Consider the following 12,727-nt stretch of genomic DNA (forward strand, 5'->3'; position numbering starts at 1 on the left):
GTGCTAATGGTCAAACCTATAAGCCAACTCAGGGAAAAGATTTGAGTTTGGGATTCATTGCTCTGCTCACTAAACTGACTTGTGTGTCTTTCCTTGGGGATACCCTCTGGTGGGGGCAGACTGTACCCAGGGAGAAGCACCTTGCCTGCTGTCCCCAGCCTTGTTCCAGGCCCGGGTGATCCCCGTGCTGCTGCGGCTGTTCGAGGTGCACGAGGAGCATGTGCGCTTGGTACTGCTGTCACACCTGGAGGCATATGTGGGCCACTTCTCCCAGGAACAGCTAAGGAGAGTCATCCTGCCTCAGGTCAGATGGGGACAAGGTGGGAGGCTAGAGATAGCAGTTTGGTCAACAGTGAGATGAGATAGTATGAACAAAAATGCTTTTTCTCCCCCTTACACAAGACAAAATATTTTGTGGCTTGGGGCTAGGTGGTGGTGCACCGAGTGGAGTACATGTTACATTGTGTGAGTACCCGGGTTTGAGCCCCCAGTCCCCACCTGCAGGGGGAAGGCTTTGTAAATAGTGATGAGGTCTCCCTCTCAATTTCTGGCCATCTTTATCCAATAAAGATTATATATATATATATATTTTTATGTGTGTGGCTTTGCGAACTTGAAGAAAGCTGTGCTATAATATCTGCCTCTAGGGAGTTAGGCGGTAGTGCAACAGGTTAAGTGCAGGTGGAGTGGAGCACAAGGACTGGCTTAAGGATCCTGGTTTGAGCCCCCGGCTCCCCACCTGCAGAGGAGTTGCTTCACAAGTGAAGCAGGTCTGCAGGTGTCTCTCTCTCCCCCTCAGTCTTCCCCTCCTCTCTCCGTTTCGCTGTCCTATCCAACAACAACAACATCAATAACAACAACAATAAAACAAGGGCAACAAAAAGGAATAAATATTTTTAAAAAATCTTTGCCCCAAATTCTGATCTTTAAAGAACATACTTTATCTCCGTAGCATTGTCCTGATCATTATTTAATCTGTTGGAAACTTGATCTTAGACACATGAGGAAATCCTGTCAGTTTAACCGTACCAGTTTTTTTTCCCCCTAAGATTTCCTAGCAGGGCTGAGACCAGAGTTTACCTATATACAGGCAAACATATACCCTCATTGGTATATCTTTGCCAACCTGGAGCAAAACATCTCTTGATAGCTGTATGTGATGCTCTTAAAGTTCTTCTGGTGGCAAGATAAGCTCACATAAAGGAGCTGAAGAGAGGTAATAGGCTGTCATAGCCTGATGAGTGAGCCATGCTTGGGGGCACACAGCTATGTGGTTTTGTCTCTTTCCTCTCTCTGTTCTGTTTTGTAACTGGTTTTTCCTTGTTTTGCACATACATGGCTGTCTCAAGTTTCCACTTTACACCCTTGTTTTAAGTAGACCACAGAAATGACTGCTTTCTCAGTTCTGGTCTTAACTGGCTCAATTTGAGGCAAGTGTCATTTACATCAGGTAGTTTTACAGGACAAGTGTCTCATCTTTCAGGTTGTAAAACTGAGGAGATAAGGAGTCAGGCGGTAGTGCAGCAGGTTAAGCACACATGGTGCAAAGCACAAGGACCGGTGTAAGGATCCTGGTTCAAACCCCAGCTCCCCACCTGCAGAGGAGTTGCTTCACAAGTGGTGAAGCAGGTCTGCAGGTGTCTGTCTTTCTCTCCCCACCCCCCGTCTTCCCGTCCTCTCCATTTCTCTCTGTCCTATCCAACTACGACATCAGTAATTACAACAATAAAACAATAAGGGCAACAAAAGGGAAAATAAATATTAAAAAAACTTTTTTTTGGGGAAAAAAAAAAGCTGAGAGGGCAACTGTGGGGAAAGCAGCCAGAGGCTCTGGAGAATGTGAGCTGTGGACTGGTCCTACCACAGGGGAGGGAAGGTGAAGACAGACACAGAACACTATGGGGGCTGGAGTCTGACCTTTGCACTTGGCAAAGCAGCCACCATCCAAATGAGCTATTTTATCAGCTCTTGTTAATAGAATTCTGAGTTACGCCTAATGCATTTGTCCACTTAAAAAAAGATAAGTTTCATGTGAGAAGTCAGAGCATCACCATGGTACATGCAGTCCTGGTGTTTAAGCCAGGAACCTAAGGCACCCCAGTGCTGAGCTCTTTCCCCAGTTGTATATACTGTATACATTAATTGCTTGCTGTACTTTTTGGGAGGGGCTGAGCTGGGGTCTCATACATGATGATGGCCCTACCTGATGAGCTACTGCTTTGAACTTGGGTCTTCCAGCTCCCCCCACCCCCAGGGTTATCTCTGGGGCTCTGACTGCATGATTCTACTTTACTCCACTTCTGGTGGACTTAAGCTAGAGAAAGAAGAGAGACATCATGTATCTTGAACCCAAGTCCTTGGTAAGGTAAAGTGAGTGTTCTACTGGTGTATTATGCTGGATTGAGAAGGAAAAATACTGGTCTGAGAACTATTCACTTAGAATATGCCCAACTCATTCCTAGGTGTTACTGGGCCTTCGGGACACCAGCGATTCCATTGTGGCCATCACTCTCCACAGCTTGGCTGTGCTGGTATCTTTACTTGGACCTGACGTGGTTGTGGGGGGAGAGAGGACCAAGATCTTCAAACGCACTGCTCCAAGTTTTACAAAAACAACTGACCTTTCCCCAGAAGGTAAGGAGGATAGAAGGTCCTTTTTATTCTCTATGTTTTAACCTGACAATTAGGCTTCTAGCTATATAAATAATACAGGTGTCTGTGTTTAGCCCAGTGATACATGGATAGTCATTTACCTCTCTAATTCCTAGAAGTCAATTTTAATAGTGGGAGTAATTTGACCCCTTTTTAAAAGATGATTTATGAAATGAGAGGCAGTAAGGGAGCCAGAGATTGAACTAAAGGCTTTGTTTTTTAAGAAAGTCCAACACTTAGCCATTAATTCTCCTGCATTGGGAGTTGGGCGGTAGTGCAGCGGGTTAAGTGCAGGTGGTGCAAAGTGCAAGGACCAGCATAAGGATCCTGGTTCGAGCCCCTGGCTCCCCACCTTCAGGGGAGTTGCCTCACAGGCGATGAAGCAGATCTGCAGGTCTCTTATCTTTCTCTTCCCCATCTCTCTCCATTTCTCTTTGTCCTATCTAACGACAACAACAATGAATAAACAACAAGGGCAACAAAAGGGAAAATAATTCTCCTGCATTGCTCATCAATTTAAGTAATATAAAAATAGGTAGGCATAAGAAATAGCTCAGCTAGTAAAATGCAGGGCTTATGTGCCTGAATGAAGCTCCCAATCTGTGCCTCAATGTGCTGGAGTCATATCTTGGTTTCTCTTCTCCATTTCTAAGCAAAAACAGCCCTTTTGAGGGGACAAAGGAGGTGTGTGGGGTTGTGGGCTAGGAAGACTTTCCCATTTACTTGTATAGTCAGGCTAAAAAAGGAGGGGGGGGCGAAAACTGGTTTACATGAAATAAATCTGCATTAAGGAGATCCTGGGACAATGTAAGAAAAACTGTGGCCAGGTGGCGGAGCTTCTAGTAGAGCACATGTGTGCCAAGGACTCAGGTTCAAGTCTCTAGTCTCTACCTGAAGAGGGGAAGCTTCATGCCATGAGGTAGTGGTGCAGGTGTCTCTTCCTCTCCCTTTCTGCCCCTCCCTCAAAAGAAATAGTCTGTAGGAGTGGTGGATTTGTCATGCAGGCACCAAGCCTTAGCACTAAAACTGGTGGCCAAAAAAAAGTTAAGAATAGTGACAGAGGGGGCATTCTAGCCTTCCTTCAGGCTGTGTACCCTCCCTCTTAAGCTAGAACCCTAACTAATGCCAGTCTGCTTGGGTATGAACATCCTAGTAAACTGCTACACTCCTTTTTTGTGACACTCTGGAGGCTGTGTGCAGGTACAATTTCCACACTCCCAAGCCTACCTTTTCATTCAGATACCTACTACAACTTTCTCATGTGGTGCTGGAGTTTGAATCTAGATCAGGTGCATGGTAAGCCATGCATCCTACTTGGTAAGTACTCTCAGCTCCAAGAGACTTTACCCCATTTGGGAATTAGAGATGGTAACTTGTGGATATTAAGTACACTCGGGGCTGGGTGGTGGTAAACCTGGTTGAGCACATGTTATAATGTGCAAAGTCCTGGTTTGAGCCCCTATTCCCCATCTGCAGGGGGGAGGCTTCATGAGTGGTGAAACAGGGCTGCTCGTGTCTCGCCCTTTCTTTCAACTTCTGGCTATCAAATAAATAAAGATAAAAAGATAAAAGTTAAGGACACGTGATGTGCTTGGATTCAAAAATCAAAATTTTGGTGGTTATATAAAGTCAGAAAGAATATTAATTTTAGGCCAGGTAGAGCTCATCAGTGCACAGCCTTACCAGGCACCCTGATCTCCACCTGCAGTGGTATGAAGCAGTACTGCAAGCATCTTCTCTCCCCTTTCAATTTCTGTCTCTTAAAATGCCACCAAGAGTGGTGCATTTGTCCTGTAGGCACTGAGCCCCCGTGATAACCCTGGTGGTGGGGGAAAAAACACATATAACTAGGGTCCCTAAAGATTCTATACCGTCACCATTATGAGGACACAAGCTGTTTCACAGTTGGCATGTCTCCTCAGTGGTGTACTCTTCCTGAACACTAACTGTAGCTTGGCCACTGAGTGATGAAGCAACTTGGTCTCCCTTTCATTTTGTCTTCCTATTCTCCCAGCCACTCCAGCCTGTATCAGAAGATGTCTCTAGCTCTTCCCCCAATGCTTCCTTCCGAGAACATGTCATTAGTGGTGAGAAACAAACACAGCAAGACTGCCATAGTTTTTGTAGAACTATCACAGTTGCATAGCTCTTCTATTGTTAAGCGCAATTATGTAGCTGACTTAGGTATTTTTTTCCTAGAGTCTGTTAAGCAATGCCTGCCTACCTTTTCTAATTGGTGGGAAAATTAGGCCACTGTCACTAGACTGTTGACTTTGGTACCTCAACACAGCAAGCACTCTCTCAGTTGTGCCCATATGTGAGGGGCAGAGTCAGGTGAGATGCCTTGACTATATTTTAGGGCAGTCTGCTGAATACAAAGTTTCAGCACAACATTGGCTAAAGGCTGGATACTCCAGTTATGCTTCCCCTTCAGTAGAGACTTCATCTGGGGGTAGGGGAAATACCACAATGATTATGCAAACAGCCCTTCATGCCTGAGGCTCAGTTCCCAGGTTCAATCCACCATAGCACTGTAAGCCAGAGCTGAGCAGTGCTCTGGTAAAAAGAAAAAAAAAAAAAAAAAAAAATCTGGATCTCTGAAGTCTGGGGTTCAAACAAATTAAAACAAAAACTCCTTTCAGTGCTAATCCCCTAAATACTTTGTTTGCTCTTAACCCACATTTCCAACAGGTGATCAATTTTCTCAGCTTATAAAGTGTCCCATGAATGGAATCTCAGATGTGAAAAGTACCTCAGGAGACAATGAAAATCCTGCATCAGGTCCTAGAAAGTCTGAGGAATGGCCTGACTGGAGTGAGCCAGAGGAATCTGAGAACAAAACTGTCAAAATACAGGTATGGCCCACCTCTGAGGCCACCTCATCCCTGCTTCCTAACTTAAGAGCTGAGGCAACTTGGGTTGACTGTGAGCCCAGTAGTTCAAGTTCTGCCAGGAGCCCAGGAGGTGAGGTCATCTCAAGAGAGATGACACCTCATCCACTGTCTGTCACCAAAGAGCCTTTGAAATCAAGCTCAGCTGAAGAGGGCAGTCTTGCACCAGGAAGGAACCCCGATCAAACCAAGCCCCCCAGACTCTCATCACAAGAAAGGCTCCTTAAAGCTCCATCAGAACTGGGGTTGGGAGAGGAATTTACCATTCAGGTGAAAAAGAAGCTAGTGCAAGAGCCTGAGTTGGACTGGTTTGCTGATATGGTCCCAGAAATTAAGCCTCCAGCTGCTATTCTTATTTTACCTGAACTGAGGACAGATGGGGTTTCCAACATGGATGACATCTCACCAGGGATGCAGTTTTCCTCCAAATTTGCTGCAGCAGAAATTCCAGAGGTGAGCATTTCCTTCAGCTACACTGTTCCACTTCTAGTAACAAACAGCTACTGTTTCCTAATGAGGGAAAGATGAACATGCACAACTAGGATAGTCCTTCCCCAGAAAAGTGGAATGATGCTTGGGGACATCTGGGCACACTATGTCTTACTAGAACCCAAGATCATGGCTTAGAATGTTCCTAGGATTGCTTCTCCAATAGAAAGTATTTTTGAATCATTAGTGAAGGATGGGAAGCCCCAGTGAGCTGCTGTTAGCACACTTCCTTCCCTCTAGTTTCAACAGAATAATCAAGTGGTATTTGAAAAGTAAAGTTTCTAATAATGTGGTTTTGTAATAGTGGAAACCTTCTTATTTAATAAGCCCAATGTTTTTTGTCATTAAAAAGTAGGTGCTAGAGGGGGCTGGGTGGTAACACCTGGTTGAGCTCTTTGTCTTGTGCAAGGACCTGAGTTCAAGCTCCTGGTCCCCACCTGCAGGGGGGAAACTCCACGAGTGGTGGAACAGGGATGCAAGTATCTCTCTGTCTCTTCCTTTCTATCTCCCCCCATTTCTCTCTTTTCTATTAGGTGAAAAGAAAGAACAAAAAGGCAAATGCTATGCCCCTTAAAATACCTGAATTTTCAAACATGGCTTGATTTGTTGCAGGGAGAGTCTGAAGGCTGGGGAGAAGAAGGGGAGCTCAACTGGGAAGATACGAACTGGTGACAACAGGTGTGAGTTACACATTAGGAAAAAGGATTCCTTTAAAAAAAAAATCAAACTAATACCTCAAAAGCAGGCTCTGCAGATGAGAAAACCCAAAGCATCCTGTTTTTCCATGCCAGAGGGGAACTGTTTTCCAGGTTGTGGGTTCCTGGTGATGTCAGAGAAGGAGCTGGGTCTGAGACCAGCTTGTTGAGAAGTGGCTGCAGAAAGGTTGGATTTACTATTTTTCAGGACAGTAGGAAAATAAAGAAAACAGATACAAAATTTTAAGCGGATTAGCTTAATTCTGTGCCATTTCATTAAGCTCTATTATGAAGTCCAACTTACTAAAAATGATTTTAGCTGTAAAGCATACAAATAATTCTAAATTGCTAAGGCTTCCTTAAGCAGTTTGTTTACAGTTGTGGAGAAAATGGTCCTGTGGGATCTGAGCAGTTACTGACTGTTCTTTGTTATTACATTGTACCAAAGTTTGTAATGAGAAATAACCCCTACAATCTTGTTCTCTGAATGTCCAATAAAGACTATTTTCGCTAGATTCTAAATCTTTACAAAAGTTGCTTTATATGTGCTAGAACATGTACAGCCACAATTACATCAGTGTTTTTATTTACAAGACAGACTATGGGATGGCAAGCCCCCTCCCCCCCAGTTTTGTCTAGGGAGAAGGTGCATGTTTGCTCTGGAGTAGCCTGCATCTCAGCCCCTCCATCCTTCCTTGGAGCCCCTCCAGTCTTGGGAGGAGCCAGTCCGGAGCAGGAGACTTGTGTAGTAAGAGCTCTAGGTCCTCTAGGGCCTCAGCTGCAGCCTGGCATGTTGCTCTATACTCTTCCTCCAGGGAGCACTCGAGCCGGGCTCTCTTTGCGAAAGGCTGGTAAATGGGGAGGGGGGGGGAGGAGAGGGATATATGATGTTAAAATCATAAAACAAAAATCAAGTGAAAAAAAGGAAAACAAAAAAGACAAGTATTTAATTCAACGGGACAGAGAAATTGAGAGCTAAGTGGGGAGATAGAGGCAGTGCTGTATCACCCCTTCATGTGTGAACCAGGGGTTTGAATCCGGGTCGTTGAACATGGCAATGTATATTCTCGACCTGGTGTACCACCACCTGGCCCCTTGTTCTCTATTAATAATTTTAGCTAGGTTACCAGAATGTTTATTCCTTTTGTAGATGACTATTCCAAATATGCTAAAAAAAACAGTATTTAGAATATCCTCAGTGGAAGGGGCCAGGTGGTGGTGCACCTGGTTAAGTGCTCATGTTACAATACACAACACCTGCAGGGGGAAAGCTTCACAAGTGGTTCTTCTTCTAGCTATCTCCTACTCCCCTCTCAATTTTTTTCTCTATCCAATAATTAAAAAAAAACTTGAATCTAGCTTGATAAGTGAGGAAGTTTACAGGTTTTCTCACAGTTAGTAATATCTAAAGCAAGCATTCGGTGGGTTCCTAACCTTCCTGGAAGAAGAATGTGAACTACAAAGAACAGCAGCTATATCATAAAGCAGTCCACATGCATAGATTTAAATGGTTATTCAATTTGAGGTCTGATTTTTCTCTTGGCAGTAAGGGCAGAATTGTTCCTATTAGGGTTTCCCATAGGGAGCAGTAGTCTGTACCTGTAAAGATGACCACTTTACTTCAGCAACCTTAGCAATGGTCTCCCAGAAAATGCCTTTTTCCTGTTTTACTCGTTCCACTCTTGCAGGCTCTGTTTCATCGATAAACCCGGTCTGACAGAGAGAGCAGCCTATTAGCATTCTCTGCTAGACCTCAAGGAATGCAACACTCAGAAAAAACATAAGTGTGGAGATGATTACATAATAGTTGTGCAGATCTTTCATGCTTTAGACTTTGAAGTCCCTGGTTTAATCCCTCACACCACCCCAAGCCAGAGCTGAGCAGTGCTCAGTATTTTCTTTTTTTACAGAAGAAATGAATTTGCTGACCTTACACTATAAATGTGAGAAATTGGTAAAAGTAGCCATGTACACACTCTTAAAATTCAGCATATGCACACATATACAGCAGAGCTTAGTTTAGTAATGGGTATATAGTGAGAAGCAGAAACCATAATTCATCTTCTCTTGGTATTCGAAATTCATGGTTTTAAATGCTGTTAGTGTTCTAATGAATTCTTACATCCTAATATTACCTCCATATAAATTTTGAAGTGCACAAATGTGGGAGCCAAGCACATCAATAGTTTGAATTTAAGAAAAACACTGATAATTTCAGTGTGATGGGGGCCAGGTGGTGGATGAGTACCTGGTTAAGTGCTCACATTACAGTGTGCAAGGGCCTGGGTTCAAGACCCTGCCTCATATCTGCAGGAGGGAAAGCTTTATAAGTGGTGAAGCAGAGCTGCAGGTGTTTCTTTTCTTCTCTATCTCCCCCCTCCCTTCCCTTCTCAATTTTTCTGTCTCTATCCAATAATAAACAAAAGAAAATTCCAGTGTGATGGATGAGGTTTTGGTCAGCCTAATGCAGGAGAAAGAAGCCCCAAATTTAACAATATTGACTGAGGCTTCCTTCCTCTTTGGGTGTTAAGTCATGAGAGCACTCAATAGTCACCTCACTGCTGAACTGGCTGCAGTACCAAACTACAAAGTAGCTTTGCCTTTGTGAAAAATGTGTTTAACTTGGCTTTAAAAGAGGTAAGTGATGAAAAAGGAAACTACACAACTACAGGAAGTCTATATAAATGAACATACCTTCTCCAGAAAGGCCACAACTTTATTCTTGATTTCTTCAGAACTGAGACATTGTGGAACTATCTCATCATGGTTTGTTCCCTGGCAAAAGATTGGTAAAATACATTTTAATATATTTCAATAACTTGCAAAAACATTGAGTTGTAAAAGCTACCTTAATACAAGAAAACAGTGCCAGAGGATATTCAAAGGACACTGCTCTCTGGGTGCCCTGGTATGACAAATGCATGGCTACTCAGAAAGAGTAGCCATGTATACTTCAGGGCTGCTCATCAGCCTAACCCTTTGAGTGTTTAAGATGAAATGTATTGTTTTCAGCCCAGAAGGACCTTGAGTTTTAAAGCTACAACACAGAATATTAGGGAAGTTGGTTCATTTTTTAAATGACTCAGGCTTAAGTTCCACCAAACATATTAGCATTATCTCTTTAGAAACCATTAAGGTACAAAAGCAGCTCAATAATGCTCTGGAAATAGATTGAGGTCATTGCGATAGGCTGGTTTTGTACTTGCCTCAGCAAATTGGGTAAATGCCTCCAAGGTATGTTGCTCTAGAAGCCAGTTTCTGTGGGCTAGTAGCGAAGCAAAAATAGAAGACAAGTTGGGTAGGATTTTGTTCTGAAAAGAGAACCAGAATATATTTAATGTGTCTAGTAAGTCTCCACAGTTCTGACCCAGTGAGCTCAAACCCTTCCAGAGCCTCCCATTTCCCTAAAGTCAAAGTCCAAGTTCTAAACAGACCCTTATCTTTCTCTCCCCCAACACCTGCAACCTGGGCTTGCTCACTCAGCTCCAGTCTTTGCTCATGTGTCCCCTCCTACTAGGCCCCACATCTATACTTTCTCTCCGCGTAGCTCACCCTACTCTTCAGTATGGTCTGTGGCTCCCTTCATCAGCTTGCTGCCTCTAGAGGTGGAGGGATTGAGTGGGATATGACAGACTCATTTGGCTCCTTACTGAATCTCCAGTGGCTAAAACAGTGCCTGGCACAGTGAGAATTCTTGTTTTACCTTGAATAAATTAATCAATGAGTAAATATCATCTTGGAATTGTAATGCTGATGAGTAAAATGCAGAAGTGAAGTTGCATTTTGGAATATCTTTTGTGCTAAAAATAGAGCTCAAGTGCAAGGGTCTTTTGAATTTATCAGTATCCACTTATGAAAAAACCTAACATATCAGGGTGCATCAGTAGGCCGAGCAGATTCCTTACACATGAGGCCAAGGTTGAGACTGCACTAGTAAATCTTTAGCTCCTTCTTATGAATAAAAAGCCTAGAGAATAACTTCAATCAATCATCAAATTTCTTTATTAGAAACTATTTCCTACAAGATATGTCTTCCTTCCTTTAGAACTCTTGTGTACTAAAGCCAAACTGGACCAAGAATTTTAGATTACAGCCAATGCTATGTTTCTATATCCAGATTTTTTTTTTTTTTAAATTTTTCCCTTGAGGAAGACAGAGAGGGCGAGAGAAAGACAGACACCTGCAGACCTGCTTCACTACATGTGAAGTGACTCCCCTGCAGGTGGGGAGCTGGGGGCTCAAACCGGGATCCTTAAGCTGGTCCTTATGCTCAGTGCCACGTGCGCTTAACGCACTGTGCTACCGCCCGACTCCCCTATATCCAAATATTTGATTCTAATAGTAATCCTTCTCTCCACAAAACACATTTCCTCCTAGTTTTCACTCAGCCCACAGAATTCCAGAAATTAAAGGCATACAAGTTTCTTAGTAATTAGTTCTAGAAACTTTGCTTCTAATAACACGAGAAAAGTAGACTTAAGAGTATTTATTGCAGGGGCCAGGAGGTGGAACATCAGGTAGAGCACATATTATGGTGAAGAACCCTGGATCAAGGCCCTGGCCCCTACTTGCAGGGGGAAACTTCATGAGTGAAGTAGTGCTGCAGGTGTTTCCCTTCCTTCACAATTGCTATCTATATGAAAAAATATATTACCTGGATAGCTTCAGATATAAAAAATTTCCCAAGAGAAGATACAAAATCAAGCACTGCCAAACAAATGTAGTCCAGAGGCTCCAATTTAAGTAGCGAGTTTTGCAAAGTTACTACCTAGAGATGGAAAAGACAGTTAAAATGAAATAAATATTCTGTTGGGCATAGAACTATTAAGCCGAATATAAGGAGTGAAGTCAAACCCCAGAATAACTGAACACCTTTTAAGTTTCAACTTTATAGGTGGAATTTGATAAGAAAATCAGATTGCCAACCAAATTATTAGAATATCCTTACCAACCAGCATGTCAAATTCTTACAAAGCAAAAATATATGTTCCTGAAAAACTATAGAAAGAGTATGAATCCTTAGCTTTTATGTTGAAGGAGGGAAGTTGGTGTGTCACTAATTTATGCAAACATTGAAATGAAGTCTTCTATAAAGGAGTAATTGTTGTAAGTGGAAAATTATTTTGAAATTCAAAACTTTAGCGTATATATATATATTTTTAAATTTTTATTTGTTTTCCTTTTTGTTGCCCTTGTTTAACATTGTTGTGGTTATTAATATCGTTGTTGTTGGATAGGACAGAGAGAAATGGAGAGAGGAGGGGAAGACAGAGAGGAGGAGAGAAAGACAGACACCTGCAGACCTGCTTCACTGCTTGTGAAGCGACTCCCCTGCAGGTGGGGAGCCGGGGGCTCGAACTGGGATCCTTATGCAGGTCCTGGTGATTTGCGCCACGTGCGCTTAACCCGCTGCGCCACCGCCCGACTCCCAGCATATTTTTTATAAAGGTGGGCACAATTAACATTATGTGGTGGAGTGGATGAAGTCTTGAACTCTCAAGCAGTTCCCGGTTTGATCCTCAGCACTGCCAAGTGCCAGAGTTAGGTTCTGGTTCTCTCTCAAATACATTTTTTTTGGGGTGGTGGTGGTGGATATTTGAATGAGAAAGATGATACAGAGGGAGAGGAAAGTCAGAACACTACTCAATTCTGGCTTGTGGTGCTGGAGTTTGAATCTGGGACATCAGAGCCATGGGCTTCTAAGTCTTTGTATAACCTTTATAATATCTCCCCAAACCATGAATAAATCTTTTAAAAAATAATTTTAGGGTGGGGGTATAGCGTAATGGTTATGCAAAGAAACTTTCATGCCTGAGGCTCTCAAGTCCCAGGTTCAATCCTCCACACCACCACACCAAAAAAAATAATAATAATTAAAAAAAATTTCAGACTCAACAAATTGCTACATTCAGTCTATTTACAGCAGTCTTAGTCTCCACTCTTAGTCTATGTGACATATACAGTAATTTAAAAGCCATACCCAGTGGCCAGTGAAGCAAC

General features: G+C 42.9%; 2 protein-coding genes across 5 annotated transcripts in view; one reads left to right on the forward strand and one right to left on the reverse strand.

Moving 5' to 3' along the window:
- SCYL3 (SCY1 like pseudokinase 3) overlaps positions 1-7,249 on the forward strand; it is a 42,361-nt gene extending 35,112 nt beyond the window's left edge. For all 3 annotated transcript variants that reach the window (XM_060197927.1, XM_007531782.3, XM_060197928.1), the window contains 4 exons: positions 120-304; positions 2,463-2,634; positions 5,344-5,996; positions 6,645-7,249. In XM_060197927.1, the coding sequence (XP_060053910.1) occupies positions 120-304; positions 2,463-2,634; positions 5,344-5,996; positions 6,645-6,704 (1,070 nt within the window). In that variant the 3' untranslated portion in view covers positions 6,705-7,249. The remainder of the gene's footprint in view (positions 1-119; positions 305-2,462; positions 2,635-5,343; positions 5,997-6,644) is intronic.
- Positions 7,250-7,296: 47 nt separating this feature from the next.
- FIRRM (FIGNL1 interacting regulator of recombination and mitosis) overlaps positions 7,297-12,727 on the reverse strand; it is a 61,998-nt gene continuing 56,567 nt past the window's right edge. For both annotated transcript variants that reach the window (XM_016191976.2, XM_060197926.1), the window contains exons 20-24: positions 11,382-11,495; positions 9,934-10,038; positions 9,422-9,502; positions 8,327-8,440; positions 7,297-7,575 (exon numbers count right to left, since the gene is read on the reverse strand). In XM_016191976.2, the coding sequence (XP_016047462.2) occupies positions 7,363-7,575; positions 8,327-8,440; positions 9,422-9,502; positions 9,934-10,038; positions 11,382-11,495 (627 nt within the window). In that variant the 3' untranslated portion in view covers positions 7,297-7,362. The remainder of the gene's footprint in view (positions 7,576-8,326; positions 8,441-9,421; positions 9,503-9,933; positions 10,039-11,381; positions 11,496-12,727) is intronic.

The sequence above is a fragment of the Erinaceus europaeus genome, chromosome 9 (genome assembly GCF_950295315.1).
Source record: "Erinaceus europaeus chromosome 9, mEriEur2.1, whole genome shotgun sequence".
NCBI lineage: Eukaryota > Metazoa > Chordata > Mammalia > Eulipotyphla > Erinaceidae > Erinaceus > Erinaceus europaeus.